The 21,008-nt window shown below is 43.0% G+C and overlaps 4 protein-coding genes across 5 annotated transcripts in view; all 4 read left to right on the top strand.

Moving 5' to 3' along the window:
• pcsk6 (proprotein convertase subtilisin/kexin type 6) overlaps window positions 1–8,599 on the top strand; it is a 29,548-nt gene extending 20,949 nt beyond the window's left edge. The window contains exons 13-21 of one of the 2 annotated variants that reach the window (XM_084682063.1): window positions 621–757; window positions 904–1,077; window positions 1,179–1,281; window positions 1,408–1,604; window positions 2,107–2,194; window positions 2,302–2,405; window positions 3,651–3,780; window positions 6,121–6,233; window positions 7,846–8,599. In XM_084682063.1, coding sequence (XP_084538189.1) covers window positions 621–757; window positions 904–1,077; window positions 1,179–1,281; window positions 1,408–1,604; window positions 2,107–2,194; window positions 2,302–2,405; window positions 3,651–3,780; window positions 6,121–6,233; window positions 7,846–7,943 — 1,144 coding nt within the window. In that variant the 3' untranslated portion in view covers window positions 7,944–8,599. The remainder of the gene's footprint in view (window positions 1–620; window positions 758–903; window positions 1,078–1,178; window positions 1,282–1,407; window positions 1,605–2,106; window positions 2,195–2,301; window positions 2,406–3,650; window positions 3,781–6,120; window positions 6,234–7,845) is intronic. The other variant, XR_014732243.1, reaches the window with a different exon arrangement.
• Window positions 8,600–11,525: 2,926 nt separating this feature from the next.
• snrpa1 (small nuclear ribonucleoprotein polypeptide A') lies at window positions 11,526–14,114 on the top strand. The gene is made up of 9 exons (XM_084683100.1): window positions 11,526–11,711; window positions 11,974–12,121; window positions 12,202–12,280; window positions 12,370–12,416; window positions 12,533–12,635; window positions 12,966–13,045; window positions 13,389–13,464; window positions 13,555–13,648; window positions 13,764–14,114. Exons 1-9 carry the CDS (start codon window positions 11,630–11,632, stop codon window positions 14,003–14,005), a joined length of 951 nt encoding a protein of 316 aa, XP_084539226.1. The 5' UTR covers window positions 11,526–11,629; the 3' UTR covers window positions 14,006–14,114.
• A 999-nt stretch (window positions 14,115–15,113) lies between these two features.
• Window positions 15,114–17,635, top strand: selenos (selenoprotein S). Its single transcript, XM_084682237.1, has 6 exons — window positions 15,114–15,321; window positions 15,836–15,961; window positions 16,090–16,196; window positions 16,316–16,405; window positions 16,496–16,568; window positions 16,766–17,635. The coding sequence occupies exons 1-6, from the start codon at window positions 15,246–15,248 to the stop codon at window positions 16,855–16,857; spliced, it is 564 nt and encodes a 187-aa protein (XP_084538363.1). The 5' UTR covers window positions 15,114–15,245; the 3' UTR covers window positions 16,858–17,635.
• Window positions 17,636–18,054: 419 nt separating this feature from the next.
• chsy1 (chondroitin sulfate synthase 1) overlaps window positions 18,055–21,008 on the top strand; it is a 39,328-nt gene continuing 36,374 nt past the window's right edge. Inside the window, exons 1-2 of the mRNA XM_084683038.1 lie at window positions 18,055–18,750; window positions 20,417–20,912. Coding sequence (XP_084539164.1) covers window positions 18,461–18,750; window positions 20,417–20,912 — 786 coding nt within the window. The 5' untranslated portion in view covers window positions 18,055–18,460. The remainder of the gene's footprint in view (window positions 18,751–20,416; window positions 20,913–21,008) is intronic.

The following is a 21,008-nucleotide window of genomic DNA, read 5'->3' as shown; positions in this document are numbered from 1 at the left end:
TAGCTAATATATAAAACCTACCGGTACTACAGACAGTGAGATGTGATCTTATAAATCCCTGTCAGTAGCATTTGATCAGATCCCCCCACATTTCCACAGCAGCCAGATGGATGTTTTCCCTCTCTGTTCTGCTGTTGGTGTGTGTCTGAAGCAGAGATCACACAGTTGGAACCTGAAATCCTGAAACTACACTGTACCATGCTACCAATCACACCAACCATACCGTACCACCAGATACATACAGTATACAATGTAATACTCACAATTAAACCGTTATGTTACTTGAGCTAAACGGAATTACACTTTCACCTACCATGTATGGTTAGTCTTCTATCAAAAAAACACTCACATCAGGAAGCTGAGATATACAAGGTCTGTACTGGCATGTAAAAGAAATGTGGAAAACTAAATGAAAATGATCTATTTCTATGTGAAGCTTTACATCATGTTCATTCTCTTTTGCTCTTTACCCTCAACTGAACTCCTTTTCTTTATCTCCTACTATCTCTCTCTCGTACTTTCTCTCTCTCATACTTTCTCTCTCTCTCTCTCTCTCTCTCTCTCTCTCTCTCTCTCTCTCTCTCTCTCTCTCTCTCTCTCTCATACTTTCTCTCTCCTAGGTTGTTTGATAACTCGTATGAGGGCTTCAGAAACTGGGAGTTCATGACAGTTCACTGCTGGGGAGAGAAGGCAGAAGGCCAGTGGACCCTGGAGATCACTGACTCACCCTCACAGCTACGCAACCCGGAGGTGCTGGGTAAGGGTCAGGAGCGCACACACACACACTGGCAAAACACACACAGACCCACACAAAGTTGACACAAACTCATACCTTACAACTCACTACCTATGTCAATGTTGAGAATCCAAATGTAACCGATTCATCCTTATTCCCTGGCACAGGCAAGCTGAAAGAGTGGACCTTGATTCTTTATGGCACCTCTGAGCACCCGTACCAGTCCCATGGTGCCCAACACTCCCGCTCCAGGATGCTGGAGATCCCCAACCCCAGCCTGGAGCCCAAGGGCCTGGAGCGGCCCACAGAGCACCACGAAGAGGAGGAGGAGGAGTACAGTGGTAGGACAGACCTGTTCAGCACGGACATGATGATGATGGTGACCCCCGATGATGATGGATGATGACGAGGACGGTGTGTGTGCGCTGCGTGTGCTTTTCAGGGACTTGCCACAGTGAATGCGGGGACCAGGGCTGTGACGGGCCCGATGCTGACCACTGCCTCAACTGTATCCACTACAGCCTAGGCAGCCTGAAGACCGGCAGGTAACGTAGGCGCACGGGATTGTGGAGGGACAGGCCACGCCCCCCCCCCCCCGCACGCGCGCCCGCCCTCCCGGTCTGGACAAAGATGTCACCTGGCAGTGTGTGTGTGTGTTCTCCTGTTCCCAGGACATGCGTTAGCCACTGTCCCCTGGGCTACCATGAGGACTCTGGGGCCCGCCGCTGCAGACGCTGCCACAGAGGCTGTGAGAGGTGTGCGGGCCGCTCGCCCACCGAGTGCCAGTCCTGCAGACGTGGGCTCTACTTCAACTCTCTCAACTCCTCGTGCTCGGAGACGTGCCCTCTCGGTTACTTCGCCGACGAGAGTAGGTGGAGGGTCTTTTGGCCCCAGCGGAATACCGTTTCAATGCACACTTGGTCCATTTGTGGCGTGGCCAACACATCTGGTACCTTGGCAGGGAGAGTCTGACCTACTGGAATGGAAAAATGCCCACATGCGCACTCAAATCACAGACGCACTCTAAAAGTTATTGAATTATAATCATTCAGTGGAGACCTGAGATGCCTCAAGCCACAGTCCTCCCTTCCCTCTGGGCCGTCTCGTCTCTCTCCCAGGCTTGTTGTCTACATTTAAACAGTCTTGTGAGTGTGTGATAAGACCAGATCACCGACAGGGCAGAGGGGCTTTCCACGTCATCAAACAGATGTTTGGATGCCATTTCAGCTCTATAAATCCTCCAGCCCGCTGGATTCCGTTGCTGTAACGATCCTCTTACAGTGTATAAAAATGAGCTGTTTCATGTTTGTGAACCATGGTTTGTGAGCTATAGATCTCCTCATGCCATATTTCTGACTCCCTACCCACAGTTCAGAGACAGTGCCTGAAGTGTCATGAGAACTGCGTCAAGTGTCTGCGAGATTCAGACAGGTGTACTGCCTGCAATGAGGGCTTCAGGTGCAGTATTAGCCAGACGACAGGCTGCATCTGTGAGAAAACATTTGATGTTTTAGTGACAAACAGACAAACAGCGAACTGTACGTAAGAGTAGTCTCTCTCTGCAGCCTGGCAGGAATGACCTGTGTTCCAAAATGTTCCAACGGGACCTTCTTCCACCTGGAGGAGATGAAGTGTAGCCCCTGTCACACCTCCTGTTCCACCTGCACAGGTGAGTGTCTTCTAAACCTGTCCCTGTTCCAGCAACAGGTGTGTATCTGTGCCCAGTCTCACATGGAGCCTTGTGTACCTAGTTCTCTCACAGTCTTCAGTATTTGTATTTTGTTTAACTTGGGGCACGGTTACTCTGCCAGCTTTGGTGGTCACTAAGGCACAGTGACATGGTCTAGTAACGCTGGGTCATGCTGACCACATGACTACCAGTCTGTCGATCAATCCCCTTCGACTTTGGTCAAGCTCACTGAATGACAACAAGTCAGGGATGCATTGAAATCATTTGAACCAAGTGTAGAAGGAATAACAAGTACTGAATCTATTCTAACCCACGTGACATTAATGTAAAAGTGAAGGTCTGTTATACTTAAAAATCTATGATCTATTATCTATCTATAATCTATGAAATATACTTATTTGTCTTGTTGAAAGGGATTGTGTTATTGATGTGTTGGCTGTGACACATTACAGCTAAAATAGACAAATAGAAAAAGACAGCTGAAAAGGATTGACACATGGGGACCTTTTCTTTTTTCTTTTTTTTTAAGCCAATGCAGAGTATATTTCTGCGTAGTCTACACAAAGTTGATGATTCTTGTAGTAATTTCTAATGCATTAGCGGTTGGCTAATTAAACAGTAATAATTAAAAATAATTAATTTATTAATAATTAATAAATTGCTACCAGAAATTGGAAAACACGCTTCTATATTACCTGTCTAACTAACTAGACACACAAACAGTTTGGGTCATGACATCTCTGCTACTGTAGCTAGCGTTAGCGACGTCCAATGAGACATTAGATGACCTGTGGAATGGCAGACTGACATTCATTAAAGCAGTCTAGTTATGACCAGTGTGGCCAGGTTTGTGATGTCACTTGCAGATGACATTTAACTGGCAAGGCACTTGCTTAGACTGAGCTGGTACTATTGACAGAAATCCACATGGGAGAGCAGGCAAAGGGATTACAGCAACACATGCCTGAGAACAACTGAATTATGTATCCACTCACCATAAAAGGATGGTTATTACTGCTTTAGGGCTCCATTCATTCCCTCAGAGAGAGGAGTGAAGATATGTAAATAGAGATGGAGAGACTGGAGAGAGTTTATGATTAAGGGAAATCATATGACGTAGTGCAGTATTGTATTGAGTTGTATTGCAGTATTATATGGTATGTATGAGTCATACAGTATTGTATCATGTTGAGTTGCCCAGTGTTGTATGGTATTGTGTCTCAGGTCCAGGGAAGGAGGAGTGTATTCAATGTGCCAGGGACTTCCTGCAGCAGGAGTGGAGGTGTGTGCAAACCTGTGCCCCAGGGTACTTCTCAGGAGACCCAGCAGGGTACACACAGCACATGTGTCGCAAGTGAGTTCCTCTTTAAGTACCTTTATTCATTTGGCAGGCGCTTTTAGAAAACCTCAGCGCCAGAGCTATTGAAAATGACACACATGATGTCTAAATGCATGCTTTCTATTACTTTGGTAATCCTTTTCCTTAAAATAACAATGGCTGGCTTTACCAGGTGTTGACTGCAGAGTTGCTGGCAGAGTTGGAAGTCCAATGTTTTGGTTCAGACTGCTAATATTATATTATAATGTATATAAACATTTATGGGACAGCCATGTATTGAAAGTCTTAAAGTGAGGCATAGCTTCGTTAGTATTCCGCACCATATGTTATGTGAAGCCTTTTATACACATTAGATCCTCCAATCCCAGATGACTGAGAAAGATAAGCACAATTGGGTGAAATTAGATGGCGTCAATCTTTTTAATTCTTGTGGGATGGGCACGTGAACGAGCTCCTCAATGTTTCTCAATCGGAGGCTAACTATTCCTGCAGTGTCTTATTTCTCTGTGTGCCTATGCGGATGTGTCAATATGTGTGTTTCTGCTCGGTCTAATCTGTCTGTTGACTGAGATAAGCAGCTGTGCTCATGAAAACACTAAAGGACAGGCAATAGGTCATCTACTGGTCTCTCCTCTTTACGTCTCTGGCACTGATGTATCTTGTCTGTCTCTGTTTCTTTATACTCCTTGCCTTTCATGGTATCCTTTGCACCTTCTTCTCTTCCTCTCTTACCCTTTCTTTTTGAACTTTCTTACCCTGTCTCTGCCTCCCACAGTCTTACTTTCTCTCTCTAATTTATTTGATTTCCTTCCTTTTCTCACCCTGTTCCGGAGCCCTGGGGTCAGGACCATCAGACAACTGTGTCTCATTAGTCTGTGTGTGTGTGTGTGTGTGTGTGTGTGTGTGTGCTTAAGCATGCGTGTGTGTGTGTTGCAGTATAAAGTCACGTGTTCCAAACCTTTGAAGAGCTGAGCCAGACTCCAGACCCCTAAGGAGCCATCTGAACCTCCCCTGGCCCATCACTGACATGTCACTGAGCCTTGCTCCTGATTCCTACCCTCAGAGATGTTATCTGTGGCCCCAAGCCAGCCTACCAGACCTCTGGCCCTGCACACGTCTAGCCAACGGTCTCAGCACACTGCTAGCACGCTGAATCCAGAACAGGACTCTCCATCCTCCTCTCTCTCTCTCTCTCTCTCTCTCTCTCTCTCTCTCTCTCTCTCTCTCTCTCTCTCTCTCTTTTCTATCTCTCTCGCCCACAGCAGTGACTTATTGCAGCAGTATCCCAGGTAGCCCTGTCTACCTGCTCTTTTCCTCTCCGACGCTCCCCACACACCGTTTCTGTTTGTTCTCTCCTGCTTTTTTTATTTCCATAATTGCCTATAAATCAGAGCTGTAGTGCAATCTAAGAGGAACAACAGGAGTGACTGGGTGTGTAAATCTCTCACCTGCGCCACCACCCACGATTGATGGCAGCATCAGCGTCCCTTTAGCTCACAGTAATGGCCGGGCACGGGGCCGTGGAGCAGGAAGAAAGCTGTTTTTGACGCGCGCTTTTTATAAATCAGCCCGGTGGTTTATGGAGGCCGTCAGCAGCAAATAGAAGCTCTTAAAGAAGGTCATGGACTGCGATCGCAGAGGCAATGGTTTCTTCTCCCTCGCTTCTGGTGGGGTCTGGAGCGAGCACAGAGGGAGTGAGGCGGGAGGATTGCGGGGGAGGGAGGTGGGGAGGGGTGAGGAGCTGTGTGGTTGACTCAGGGCAACAGAGCCAGACGGCAATAAAATACCAGCAAAGGCCATGACCCAGAGGTGCCCGGGCAAGGAGAGGGTTTTAATAACGGTCGCAAGACCAGAGAGACAACCTGCAAATATGTCAGAACAGACCAGAGACAACAAAGTTTCATCATCGGTGTATGGCTTTAATAAAGCCATCGTGTGTTGCAGCTGGTAGCATTCTGAAACCAGTCATTACTTTGAGTAATATATAAGCTATTAGATAACCTCGCCTCACACCCGGCACCATGTTTACCCGGTCTCCATGTTTACGCTTGGTTGTTGTGTATATTCAAACAGACTCACTGTCTCTTTGTACTGAGAGCTGTCAGTGTATGGAAGGACATACAGGGCCTTTATTCTCTCTCTCTGTTTGTCAGGACAGCTCCAGGCGTTATTAAAAATATCACCACGTGATGGCCCCTGTTTTGGCCATTTTTATTATTCAAGTCAACATGGGTACCCTTTGTTCTAACTTTTTGCTTTTCTCCCTGGCAGTAGAACAGGATGATTGGATTGGGGAGATGAAAGCTCTTTTCTTTCCTTTTTGTCTTTCCTCCTCTGCGTCTCTGTGACGTCCAGGTGTGAGGAGAATTGCCTGAGCTGTGATGGGCCAGGAACAAGCTGTACCAAATGCAAAGATGGCTACAATCTGGTCAGCAGGACTTGCATCGTCAATGCCACCTGCAACAATGGTGAGTTTCATCATCGAATGTCACACAAACAGCAAGAATAGTTACAGCTACCAGAGGAAATGATCATTTTAGAGACCGTGAATTCTGATACCGATTGCTGTACCTCTCACAGTGTTCTAGCTGAGATTCTTGTCACACGTCATCTTTCTCGCCTTGGGAGAACCAAGTACTGAGTGAAAGGTTCTAATAGGCAATAACAAGTTACTTTCTCTCACTGATCAATGGAAGCCACTTCACCCAACTTTGAGGCACCTTTCAGTACACCACCTGCTGAATCATTACAACTGCCGGGTCTCATTACAAATAGGCCCAGGACTGAACAGCAGGCTGCTTTGTACTTCTCAAGCTCTGGCCTTTGCAACCGGCTGCTAATATAGTACTTAAAGCCATAATATATTTGAAATAGAGATTTTTAAAGATAGTTCATTATAGTCCACATTTATTGAATTTCAGATAAAATGGTGCAGGAAAAGATTTTAAACAATATCCCTCTTTAAAAATAATTGACGGTATTTACGAGTGGCAGATATTTACCACTGATTCAGGAGGGTTTAATGTTTGAATCTAGTTCTGTTACAAAGCAAGCACCCAGACAGACATACTTTTCCGACACTCCAGTGTGAGCATTGTCTGTCAGGAAAGAGACCTCAGACGTACTATAAGCTTACATATCAGACAGCTTTATGTCTAGACGGACTTCAGTTGTGCATTTAATAACACTACATCATTGCCTTGGCAGGACAACTAGATGTTAGCTACTGCAGAACCAGTCCTGGCTACATGTTTTACGGTAGCTTTGTAGTCTCGGGCAAGAGAGACTGCTTCTAACCAGCCTGCTAAGCCACCGTTTGGTTATTGTACAGCTCTAAAGTTGGATATCTCACATAGGTGACTGTAGAGATACCTTGTTACATTTTAAAGTAGCATCAGTTTCAGTTTGACTTGGTTTTGTTTTGACAACTTGTATAGTTTCATACACTTCAAGATAAATAATACTCATACCATTGTGTCAAGACTTAATGCAACCTTGCATGACTTTCATATTGCTTTTCTGTGTAATTGTATTCTTTCGGGTTCTCTCATAACATACTTTTCAGTTTCCCAACTGAAAGCCTGGGGTGATACAATGTGCTCTGCTGGTTCTCCAGATATCTGTCCAGTTGTGTGCTGGAGTAGAGGATGTGATTTGGATTTAAAAGACGCAGGGGGGTGGAGGGCGGGGGCAGAGGCAGGGGTGCTGGGGAATTGGCAGAGTAGCAACAATGTTGCTGTGAGTAAACACTTGCCTGTATGGTCTGACTGCGCTGCCATGTTGTTTTGCAAGGAGGGCCAGGGGTCTGAGGCCTGGTTAACCGGTCTCTCTCTCCAGCTGGTTGTCAGACTGGCCCAGTTCCACCGGACAAGACTTGCCAATTTAGCAAACAGGTCAGGGAGAGAGAGTGAAAAGGAGGGGGAGGGTATCATCATAGGGGGATGAGATTTGTCAATTGGTTTAAAGAGTTAGGGCATGGTGTTGGTATAGTAGATGGGGTTGAGATGGAAATAAGTAGTGTTTGATAGGGGAGGGAAACAATTTTATTTCTACAAACTCTTCTGTTGTTGTCTCTGTCAGCGGACGAGTTATTCTGTGAGATGGTGAAGTCTAACCGACTGTGTGAGAAGAAGCTGTTCCGTCAGTTCTGCTGTAGAACTTGTCTGATGACTGGCTGAACTTGGTAGGGGAACCCTGAAGAACCCTGAAGAACCCTGAAGAACCCTGAAGAACTCCTCCATCTCACTCAGTAGAGCCCTCCACCCACATCCCTCCACCCACCTACCCACACCCATCTACCCACCTCTCTACACCATCCTCCACAGAGTTAGAGGTTAAACACTAATCTGGGACTCTGACCCACTGTACATTTCTGAACTAACTAATATCTGTGCTTGATATATATTTTTGGGGAAGTTGTCTGTTTTATAAAATACACACAGCATGTAGAACATGTACAAATGGTTAATTTTGTATTCAAGACCACACCATAAACCAGTAGGCTTCTTTTTACAGCAAAGTATGGAAGTGTCTTAACTACTGTTTTCATAAGAATGGGTCAGTCTACTTTTATTGGTTGAGTACATTGCTGGCCTTGAACAAGAACACCTTAGGAGAAAAATTGGATCAGCATTTTCACAAAACTAAACATTATTTGTTATGTGAAAACTTTCTATAGGGCTTTTAGTTTTGTAAAATAAAAAAATATTTGTAAAACATTAAATATGCTGTATCATTTAAAATGCTGTTGTACATTTCAGAATGTGTATTGGATGTTTAATGTTTATTTCATCTAAGTTCAGGGGACTGAAATAAATATGTACATTGTGTATGATATCTTGTCTGTGCTTTTTTCAAACATTACTTTGTTTTATTCATTAGTTGCACCTTACATCTCATGTGTTAATGGAAAACTCTTGGTCCGTTTCTAGAATTACAGTGCTCTAGTTGCCACCACAACTTCTGTTACTGTCTCCCAAGCTTGTGTAATCCTTAACTTTATACATACCATCTCCTTTAAATGTTTACTTTTACAAATTGTCCTTTTTAAACCTGTGTCCTTGTATATTCCTTGTGTTGTTTTCCGTGAGCAAACTAAGATTTGTTTTGAGAAATATCCCAAAGTTAGAACTACATGAAGGAATTGCTGTGATGTTTCTTGTTTTATTTATTTTTCCTTCTGTTCGTGGAAGCTCTCTTGTTACTTTGTAAATGTTACCATCTCCCTGTCAATTATATCCTATTGACAATTTGTGGTGAACACATTCAATAATTTCCCTCTCCCTTAATCTGTCGACACACATACATACACACGCTCACACACTCACACACACCATGAGGGAACAGCTGTCCTACAGTGAATGGTTCTGTTTTAGCTAAGCCTCTTGACATTCTCCTAATTCTCACATCCTATCACATCATATCCGAGGGAGCTAAGTCAAGATACTTTAGTAACTGAAAGCAGAGTGTTGATGGTAGTTTCAAGTGGTTTTAATGATGATTGTAACTTCCAGGTCTCAACAATATAATATAACAAAATGTAATTTAATTATCTTGGTACAAGTCAAATCATTGCCAATGTGTGCCTCCCTTTGGTAAATAGTGTAACTGCAGCTCCATCATTGACCCCTGGTGGGTATATTCCAAGTTGGGAGATTTCCCCAACGGCCAGTCAAACGGCTGTGGCATAATGCAAAAAAAGATATATAATAATAATACACGGCCATGGGTCGGTCCGTGTTTCAAAGTCCGTCCTGGACCAGGGCTTAAGCCCTTTAGGGAAACTCCATAGCCCTCTTGAGCCACACTTTAAAGAAGGCTTTCATCTCTGTGAGAATAATTTCTGTCCCACTTTAAGTTCTCAGAGTCTCTAGTCATTGTCATCCATGCAAGCTTCTGTACTTGGGTTCAACATCCAAGTACACCCTAGGCACCTAGAGTAAACCACATGAGTCATCACTCAAACCATGACATTCATTTCTTCAGCCACTTTTTAGTCTGAAGTGTGTCAAGACTATTAGCATTGATCTTGTGAGAGTCCCCAATCCGCCACATCTTTTATGAGAAGAGGAATGGGCTTGTTACGTAGCTCCTTATATGTCTTTCACAGATTAATTGAGCAACCATGCAAATCGTCAAATGTTGTTGTTGCAAAGTGCTCTGATTATGTTCAAAAAATCACCTGATAGTCTTGGCTGTTATACATATTTTATCTTATTTTGATTTGACTCTCTACCTATCTGGATGGTGTTTACTGATATAAATAAATGCCTAAATCGTCAAACCGCAAAAACATATTTTTCTCTGACATATTCATCGCATCCATTATTCAGGAATCACAATCTAAGTAGCAAGATTTCTAAGCCTTGACTCATGAGACTCTGCTATCAGTCTCAGGGATGTTTCCCTTCTCTGATCTGAGTTATTCCATTTCAGCCTCACTTTGTATGAATGAGGCTCAGGTCCCAAATCCCGGGGTGAACTCTCCAAGGCAGATAAGCAGTTGAAGGGTTATAGACCAGGGGTATTGGGAGACCTGTGCTGAATGTGAAAGTGCCTGAGTGCTGAGGAGTCAGCTTACAGGCCTTAGATCACCACAGACTGTGCTCTTAGTGTTAGAGAAGGTTATCTCCTAGGTATAGCTATCTCCTACCAGCAGCAGCAGAGTTTGGCTGATCACTCACTGAGGGGAAAATAAGTCCAGGGTGGTTACCCAATAACGAAACAAGGACAGAAAAACAATATCAAGACAGTGTTAACTTTGAACATTTAAAGCTACAGGTATTGAGTCATTGAACTTGTTGTGACCATTGCTTTTCTCCAATAATTCCTTTAACGTTATTCTTTCACGCATATTCAATTTGAACAGCAACTTTGAAAGAGATAGGACCTTACTGGACTTTTTAGAGTTTAGTATTATATTTATGTATCTGAAATTCCTAGGATTCTCTCAAACTATTGTTAGGGCCTTTGTGTCCTGTCCAGTCTGGCCATCACCAATGATTCGTAATTTCATGCTTTCTGAGACACAGAACAACAGCAGAGCAGAAAAACCCATTACTTCTGTCAAATAAGAACAGACACTGCTCCACAGAGCAGTAATGGCTTGACAAATCCCCTCTGACTTCAGCAGCAGGAAGGGGCTAAAGGCGATTTTGAAAGTCAGGAGACAGACCTGATAAATAATAATGTGAGGTTGAGTGAGGTTGAGTGAGGAAGAATGCTGCTCACCCAGAGTTCTCCCTGTAAGGATCTTTACACCCCCAACAGGTAGAAATTGAACTCATTCAGTCTGTGAGTGCTGTAGCAACTGTTCAGTATTACAGGACATGCTCACTGGCCTGAAGGGAGATTGAACCTCATTCCAAAAGAATCGCAGGTCTGGAATATTTCAACAACCATTCTGTGTAAATTGTCCAGGACTGATACTGCCCAAATCACTGCGCTGTAAGGCTCATATTCACTGTCCTCGTTCAGCAACCTGACAAACGTAACCACCAGGGGCTGTCAGGTATGTTTTGGTCATCTCGTGTTTTAGTTATACTAATTGCACTAAATGTTCAACCAAAGCTTTAATATACTCAATTATAGATATGGAATATGATATGATTTTATGAGATTATGTATACACTCATTAGTGTGAAGACTAAAATTGAATTAGAAACAACCGGATGCAGCACTATCGTTATTGAGCTGTAGAGGGCACTCGCTGAAAAGGGGTTGAGTTATTATAACGACTGCGTTGTCGGAGTTGAACTTTTATTCACTTCCGTCCAGCTGCAGCGTGTCGGAAAGCTTTTGTGAACCCAGAATTTGATCAAGAAACAAGTTTATTTTGGTTTTCTAAGCACATTTCACCGTCGATATGGTGAAATTGTCCGCAGAACTCATTGAGCAGGCTGCTCAGTATACTAACCCAGTGAGGGATAGAGAATTGGATCTAAGAGGTAGCTAATTTTCAACCCGCGCATTTTGTGCTAAGGATGTAGCCTAGCTGAAGATGCTGAATAGCGAGCATGCATTTTAGCTTGCTAGCCCTACTCCTGTTGGGATTCTTAGCTATTTAGTTAGACTAGTTAAGACAAGTACACACATGCCGTTTAGCTCTACCTTACTGCATCTGAAAACGCCTTACTTATACAGCAATGTTAATTATTATACAGGTTGATGTTAATCTAACATTAATGCAATTTTGTACATTTCTGCTAGGTTATAAAATCCCTGTGCTAGAGAACCTAGGAGCAACACTTGACCAGTTTGACACCATTGACTTCTCCGACAACGAAGTCAGAAAGCTCGACGGCTTCCCTCTGCTGAAAAGGCTCAAAACGTTACTTATGAATAACAACAGGATATGGTAAATCCCCCCCCCCACACACACACATGTTTTTTACTTTGGTCGTCACTCCATAATTACTGTTTTGCCTTGTCCTACAGCCGTATTGGTGACAATATTGAACAGTCTTTGCCAAGTCTGAAGGAACTGATCCTCACAAGCAACAACATTCAGGAACTGGTAATGGCCGTAACACTGCAATTCAGGTTGCTAATATCAATAAAGTATCACTATTTACAGGATTGAATATTGTCATTTTTTGTCAACAGGGTGACTTGGATCCCTTGGCATCAGTCAAGACCTTGACCTTACTCAGGTATGTGGTGATGATGATTAATATCATTGCAATCATTTGCCATCAATATTGAACAATATTAATCATGTGATAATAGTTTGCACAGAACTCACCATCTTGTTTCCTGCATATTCCAGCCTGTTGAGAAATCCTGTTACCAACAAGAAACATTACAGGCTCTATGTCATCAATAAAATACCTCAGATCAGAGTTCTTGACTTTCAGAAGGTGAAGCTCAAGGTAAGTACAAGAAACAAGCTCCTAAAACCAGAGATTTGGGGACTTGTGTTGAGTAGTGGTGTCTTGTGTTGAAGGCATAACACTTTAACTGGATAGTCCACATACAGTGACCCATACGTCATGAGACTTGAGGATGTAGTGTTAACAATTTAACAGGTAAATGCAAAGTTACAATTGGGCAGAAATCCACCTATTATTGTCCAAAATTGCACAATATAAGCAAGGGTGTGTTTTTCTTTCTCCCCAAATATCAAGTCCTAGTCCTGGGTTGGCACTCCCCGCGACTGCTGCATAAGATCTTTCACTTTAACTGTGTGATTATTGCCATAGGAACGCCAGGAGGCGGAGAAAATGTTCAAGGGGAAAAAAGGTGCTCTGCTTGCAATGGATATTGCCAAGCGAACAAAAACGTAAGATGAAAGTCCCTGATGGACAGCAGTTCCTTAGAATCACTGGATGGTGGGGATTCTGGAATCACTGGAACTCTAGAATCAGAGCACTTGCACCACCAGTCCCTGTTGTTTCTAAATATGGTGGCAGTTTAGAAGATTTGAAAGTAGTTGACTTGCTGATGTCAACAACCAAATCCACAACCCCACGAGAACAGTGTTTCTGAGGTGTGCTGTCACTGGGCATTTCCTGTTGTATCAGTATTTGACTCAAGAAAAGATACTACACCTGAGATGCTGCATTGGTTGAGAGGCTGGAGAGGCATTGATGTTGCTAGGTTTTAACTTTGTGTGTCTGGTTTAGGTTCACTCCTGGAGCTGCCATGCAGCCTGAGAAAAAGAAGACCGGACCAACACCTGCAGATGTGGAAGCTATCAAGGCACCTAATGACTAATTGTATTTGGCACAAAGCACACAGTCTCTGGGTTGTGGTTGAAGTCTAAATGATTCTCCTGATCTTTGTCTGCAGAATGCCATAGCTAATGCCAGTTCACTGGCTGAAGTGGAGAGGTTGAAGGGGCTCCTCCAGGCTGGTCAGATTCCAGGACGGGATCTCAGACAAGGTCAGTTATTATTTTGTCTCTGCGTCACCTAATGTGGTCTATTAGTTAAGCCTGTGTTGGCTGTGTGTAGTTCTTTGTGTAACTTTCTTCTGCGTTGTTTTCACCCTCGTCCAAGGTCCCCCTGGAGTTGTGGAGTTGGAAGAGGAGGAGGAAGAAGAGGAAGAGGAGGAGGGAGCAAACGGAGTGGTCCATATAGAACCAGAGATGCAGATGGAAGCTGCTGGAGGGGAAGAAATGGATGAAGGAGAGGAGGAGGAGGAGGAGGAAGAGGAGGAGGAGGCGGCGGCGGAAGAGGAAGGAGAGGAAGAGGAGGAAGATGACGATATGGAAGCGGACACACCTGTTAATGGATCGTGATTGTTTTATGTGAATCTTGTGATTGCAATTTTTCTGTCTGTACGTTTATATTTGTCTTGAACATTATTTTGATAATTTCTACATTAAACTTTTATTTTAAAACAAAAAATTGTTTGATCAGTATGTTTAATGTAATAAAAGTAAAATACTTCTTGGTCACAAACGTTTCATATAGTTCTCTCCTAAGTTTTGGGATTCGTGCAGTCATTACTGTATTTTGGCTGTCGCGTGTGTTCTTGGTATTTCTGATATGTACATTAGAGGGACTCTGATATTCAGATTTTTTCTGTTTTGTCTTTAGTTTGACCCTTTGTGCTGTTATGCCACAAAGAACCAATAAATTAATACAATACTGATCTGTTTTAAAGCCTTCTTAACGGGGAAGGATTGATCAACGCATAACATTTTTCATTTCAAGTTCATTTAGCGCTTGTGTTTCATGTATTGGCGGCCCCTACTACATAAAAACAGTTAAGAGAAGGCTTGTGCTATTGTATATTCTGATACTCGAGTTTTTCATAGTTTTTTTGTGGATTATTAAGTTAACGTCGACTATGATTTCAGTCTTATAGCATCAGTTTCCAAAGAGGAAATCATGTAGACTTGGGACGGTACCTGTACGCAACTAGGGGCAACAATAGCTAGGGGCTTTTATAAATTGTCTCCTACCAGAGGAATCCTAACAATGTTCTCTCATGCACAGATCCAAGTCATGGATCAGACGGTCTGTTTTAAATTTCCATTAAGATGGAAGGTGAGGAAGAAGATGAAGAGGACGAAGATATTGAAGAAGACATCTGTTAATGACTTAGGCTACTTCCAAACATTAAAATTGTGATTTGTGTGTAGGCGTTGTCTTCCCATTTAAAACAATTTTTTTTTACACTAAAACATGAGCTATTTCTATAATCTTTTTGATGACGTAATGCTGGTTTTCCAAGTAAGTATTGTAAGCCTCTCACTTGTACTACAACAATTCCTGGCGCTCCTCAAGACCCAGATCTGTGTTTCTAATGCAATGGCGCCCCCTACTGTGTAAACTGAGGCCGACGTCTTTTTTTTACGCAGAGGCTGACGTCGATGCTGAGTTCGAGAAAGCTCCACGTCATTCTTGATAATCCAGCAAATTGTTATGGTTGGACAACGTACGTCGCTGTCATTGCACGGAAGCATGACTTTGGTTAGCGTCGAAAACTAGGTTTAACGTTGTTTAACCTCAGTTATAACAAGCTCCTCAGAAATGGAGGGGGATGAAGAAATCCAGAAGACGCCCCTTGAAAACCAAGATATTGATTTTAATTTCTTACATCAAACAGGTTTGTAGACTACACTACAGCACAGTAGCTAGTTAGCTTCTAGCCAGACTAGTAGTAGTACAGATGCTGGTAAAGTGGAATTAGTTAGCTAGCTAGCCTAGCTAGATAGTTGACCGCTTAGCTTGGTAATAGTAGTGTTTCTTAAAGATGGGCAATAGTACTGTGCTGAGTGGCTAAATGTCACAGGCATAAAGGACCATAGGTTACACTGTAAACTAGCTACATCTAAATAGTATATTTTAGCCGCGTTGCTAGACAGCCTAGCTATCTAGATGCACGACGATACAGTCAAAGTGTACACCCGGATGCACCATTTTTCGGGAGTCAGTACCGCCCCTGTTAGGAAAAAGGTAAACAATGAAGTGATACAGGCTAATGTGCTAGATAATGCTCATTGCTTATAGGCCACAATGTCGTTCAAAATATTGACTCAGTATGGTAGTTAGCTAACTTAATGTGTCAATGCTTGACATGTTCTCTTTATTGCACCCCATCCATCACGTCTTGTTCACAGTCGGAGTTTTCGTAGCAGAATATGGATGGTATTTGCTGTTGATGACTGTTTGTCTGTACATGCTGATACAACATCTGGTCAACAAAAGGCACAGTCAGAGTAGCTCGGCTTCTGAACCAGTACAAGGTGAGTGCCTGGCTCAGTAACTTGACATACACTGACTAGTCTCACTGTAGACATACTGTGCACTACATATCCAAAACCAAAACACCACAGAGCTAAAACTGATTATAATAATGTTCTCTCATGCACAGATCCAATTACCGTGGCGGCAAGACTAGAGGCTCTGACAGCCTCTCGACAGAAGATGCAGGATGAGCTGGATGCTAAGGCTGCACTGTTCAGAGAGAAGCAACAACAGGTTAGACACATTGTGTTTGTGTAACACAGGTTGTAGCCGCAGGCATAGAGAATCAAATGCACATTGATCTTTTCAAACAGGAGGTAAAGATCTCTCTTGGGATTTCACTTTTGTTACAGCTTGAGGAGGAGAAGCGAAGACAGAAGATTGAGATGTGGGAGAATATGAAACAGGGCAAAAGTACCAAAGGAAACTTAAAGATTGCACAGGTAAGATTTAGCCTGTGTAATGATCTGTACTGCCTGAATGAATTATCTGATGCTTGGAGTAATCCAATGAAACCCTCTGTCATACTGCAGAGCACAGAAGAGACAAGCACGTCCACATCAACATTAAAACCTAAGACTGAAAAGAAGCCTCTCCGTGAAAGTGGTATGTTGACACCTGAAATGAAGACGGTTAGGAAACGTGTGTCCGTTTTTCATGTATTCAAATGTTTGCAGACAATACTCAGAGGATAATCTCACATGCATATTTTTTTGTTTCATACATGCCAATCGGCACACCGTTTCCTTGGATTCACATGTCTAACTCGAGGTGATCTAGTGTGTTTTTTGTGTGTATTTTAGGTTATAATCCCCTAAGTGGAGGAGGAGGAGGAGGAGGTTCATGTGCCTGGAGACCAGGAAGAAGAGGGCCGTCATCTGGGGGATGAGGTTAAAGATGTCAGAGCTTCATGGTCACTATGACCTGCCTGCTAACTCTGACCACCTGACTTTTGACCCCTGGGGAACAAGCTACACACTAAACTGCTGAAAGAAGCTGCAAGCTCTCACAAAGTTTTTTTGGATGCACATTTCTTTTTTACCATCCATATACCATCTATATTCTTCTGTTATCTTTTCTTCAGTTGTTGAAATATTATAGAAAACTCAGCCCATAGGGATACTTTGAACACCCAAAATGTTTACTTAACTACAACATCAATCTCTTCTGAGTATTTGCACAGTGTGTATATAATTTATACAGTGTGTAATACTGTCTTTATCTAATTGTTATTTTGCTTGTTAACCAACTCAGTGAAGAATAACAAATGTTGGTCTTATGAGAATTGCAGCTTCTAATGAAGCCTTTCCTTTCAATGGCATCTTTGCCAGTGGGCTTGGCTGATGTATTTTACAGAAAGTGTGTTCCTTTGTCTCTAAGCATTAATTTTTTTATTTGCTACTCTCTTCAAATAATTTGTGTGCCACCGTGAGGAGAGTGTAGATAGTAGCCAAACGGTTAGTGATGTGCTCTCCACTTTGTACTGAATACCTTTAATACATGACAAGAAACGTAACAAAAATGAGAAGTGAATCGCAGAATGCTTATTATGAAACTTGTAGTTACTAATATAATCAAAGAGTGATCGTTCTTTTGAAGTGGATAACAAGACAAGATATGTCACAAAAATGTTAGATACCTGTTTATTTTAATAAAAGTATGGTCGTTACCAATCCTTTCGTCCATGTTCTTGGTAATGTACTCCCACAAGAATACGTTTGTCCTCTAGATGGCGGCAATATACACCATATAAACCCACAAGATAATACACACACGGAAAGGCAACTTTACAGTTTTTATTTGGTTAAATCAAGAACGTTTTCGTAACTTTTCAGCAAGCATGATGCATGCGATTCATTTGTAATATGTATTACAACCTCGACTGTTTCAGTTGCCAACATATCGGCTTTTATACAAACCTTGCACATTATTTAATTGTATTCATTGTGCACATTCCTTTTATTAACGCTTTAAGGAACTAGATGCTGGTGAACAAGCTTATGTGCGTCAAATGAGAAAACGTTGTACGTAGTCACACCACAGCCAGTCAGAGCTCTACGGCGTAACACTAGTCCAATCCCGTAGTAAAGCGTCTTCCGTGCAAATCGCGTTCGACATTCTCACAATGGCGAGATAGTGGAAAGAATGGGAACGCTTCTCAGAGCGAGGAAGAAACCATAAATTTTGTTGAAGGTCGCAGTTTTTCCATTGATTGATAGCAAAGGAATGCTTCATGATTAGAGGGGTTACATGAAGAGAGGAGTGTTCAGGTGGCGGCTTTATGGAGACTGTTCTGTTGCTACGTAGGCAGCAGACAGTCTGTATCGGGACCACTGATTAAGACCAACGCAACGGGCAGCAAGCGGCTTTCCTATCATGAGAGAGTGTGAGCCCAGGTTTCTTGAAGGAGGCACAGCTTAACCTACAAGATTCCAATAGACGCTGTGTGGGCTTCGGCGAGAATAAGCGGCGAATCAGAGTTGGTCAAGTTTTGGGGAATGGCAGGTCGAAGCCGAAGAGCATGGTTTAGTGTTCTTTTGGGACTGGTTGTCGGGTTCACACTGGCTTCCAGACTCATTCTGCCGAAGGCATCAGAGTTAAAGAAAGCTGGTCAAAAACGCAAGGCAAATCCCGCTGGTTGCGGGATAAACGGGGGTGTATTATGGCCCCCGCAAGATAACGGTTTTTCGGCGACCGAGAAGCCAGTCCCCAGGTCCAACAATTTCCTCTTCGTTGGCGTCATGACCGCCCAGAAGTACCTGAACAACCGAGCGGTGGCGGCTTATAGGTATGTGAGCACTGCGATGGAATGCTGCCTTTTACAATACCACTTAGCCAAGTTTTAGGGTTAGAATTTAGGGTTTGAATCCCCTTCCATACCAACTGACATTCAAATTGATATATTCAAATACGGTTTATTTAGCCCATCGGTTCCAATGTGTGCTATAGGTTTTCTGCGAAATATCAGGTTTGCTAGCTAATGTAATCATTTTGGGTACATAGGCTATACGAAACTAGATAAGAAATGTTATTACAATATCTACCTTTTGAAATGAAAGATTATCAGATCGCCAACCATAGCCCTTTGTACCAACACTGCCATGCCAATCCCTTGTACAGAAAGCCTTACATCACTGACTATTAGCCTAACCGTTCCCGAGTCTAGAGCGTTGCCAGTTGATGCCTTTAAGCTTGTTTGTTCCAGGGGTGTTGGGCCATGCTGGGATGATTGGTCAAATGTGCATGCTGGTATGCCCACTTCATCTACAGTAGAGTTGTTCTTGTGTATTTGATTTCTACCAGTTGTGACTCTGTTAGGATGTCTTAAAACCCTCTGGCACACAGACATTAACACCATCCGTTTGAAATTCCTTTCATCTAGGATTGACCTTAAACATGTAATGTATGTGAAGTTCAGAGTGATAAGATTAGGTTTTGGACAGTGAAGACTTAACCGTGTAAGCCTACCTGTTCATATTTTGTGTTGTGGAAAATTGGGTGTAATGAAAACGTGCTTGTATCTAAAAAGGTATTCAATTATATTGTTTTAAATACAATTAGGCTACTTAGGATAGTTGTATTACACAGGAAAGTACATTTATTCTCCCCTGGGCAACATTTCAAGAGACTTGATTAACCTGACAATTCCTAATAGTAAAGGATGTTATGCTCTGTTGTTACTCAATTTGTACCTCAGGATGAATACTGTACTATACTATTGTAGGGGGTTTAACCAAATATGCTGGAATTGCAGTTATTTGACTCTATGGGTTAAATTAGACCAAGAAAGTATGTTAAATGAAATATATATTGAATGACATCGCAAATGAATTAAATCAATTAAAAGGCAAACATGTTACAAAGTGAAGCCTTTAAATGTTAACTACTTTACCATGATCATTGTTATTTAGAGAAAGAGAGAAAGAGGTGAGGAAGGAAAAGGAGTAGAAGCCAGAGCTGATGAGAAGCCCTCAGGAGATCAAGAATTTAAAGAACAATGCTTCACAATTCCTTTTATACCCAACTATTATATGTAGAACAACCAATCAGACCACCTCTTGACCCTTCCTTATCAACAATGACTAGCAATGCAACAGTATGTTACACAATGAGGTGTGAGACCCATCAAGCAGAGACTTAACTCCAGATTTTAGCATATGAGAGGTGGGGGTAGGGTGACACCTAGTCTAACATGAAAGGCCTACTAATAATATAAGTCTGTTTCCATAAAAATATTGGAGAAATTCGATCTTTCAGTGGGTTCCAAGCAGTCCAAGGAAAGCTTTCCTCTTATCTATAAGCATGTTTAGAAGATGTTTCTTTTTTATATCACAGAGCCTCTTTGATATGAGTCCCAGTTTTCTTTACAGCACAATCTTGTGAAGTGTTTGTGGATCGTGTCTGTCTCACCTTTGTCCATCTTTGTGTGTCTCTTCTTGGTTTCCTCTGGTTAGGACGTGGGCCCAGACCATTCCAGGCCGTGTGGAGTTCTTCTCCAGCGAAGGGTCCGATACCTCCATCCCCATCCCCATCGTAGCCCTGCGAAATGTGGACGACTCCTACCCGCCCCAAAAGAAGTCCTTCATGATGCTCAAGTACATGCACGACCACTATCTGGACCAGTACGAGTGGTTCATGAGGGCTGACGATGACGTCTACATAAAGAGCGAGAGGCTGGAGAGCTTTCTCCGCAGTCTCAACAGCAGTGAGGCCATCTTCCTGGGCCAGACAGGAATGGGGGCCAGGGACGAGCTGGGCAAGCTGGCCCTGGAGCCCGGGGAAAACTTCTGTATGGGGGGCCCTGGGGTGATCATGAGCAGAGAAGTCCTCCGGAGGATGGTGCCCCACATCAGACAGTGTCTGCAGGAGATGTACACCACCCACGAGGACGTGGAGGTGGGTCGCTGTGTCCGGAGGTTCGCTGGGGTGCAGTGCGTCTGGTCCTATGAGGTGAGCTGAAGGTCACAGGGCTCTCTCTATCTCACTCCTTTTGCTGTTGCTGGTGTTTTCCTGTCATGTAGTTTAGGGTGAATTACCCCAGTACTT

Source organism: Hypomesus nipponensis, chromosome 19 (assembly GCF_054491055.1).
Source record: "Hypomesus nipponensis isolate SF chromosome 19, ASM5449105v1, whole genome shotgun sequence".
NCBI lineage: Eukaryota > Metazoa > Chordata > Actinopteri > Osmeriformes > Osmeridae > Hypomesus > Hypomesus nipponensis.
The sequence above is the reverse complement of the archived record's forward strand: the minus strand, read 5'-3'. Positions and strand labels throughout refer to the sequence as shown.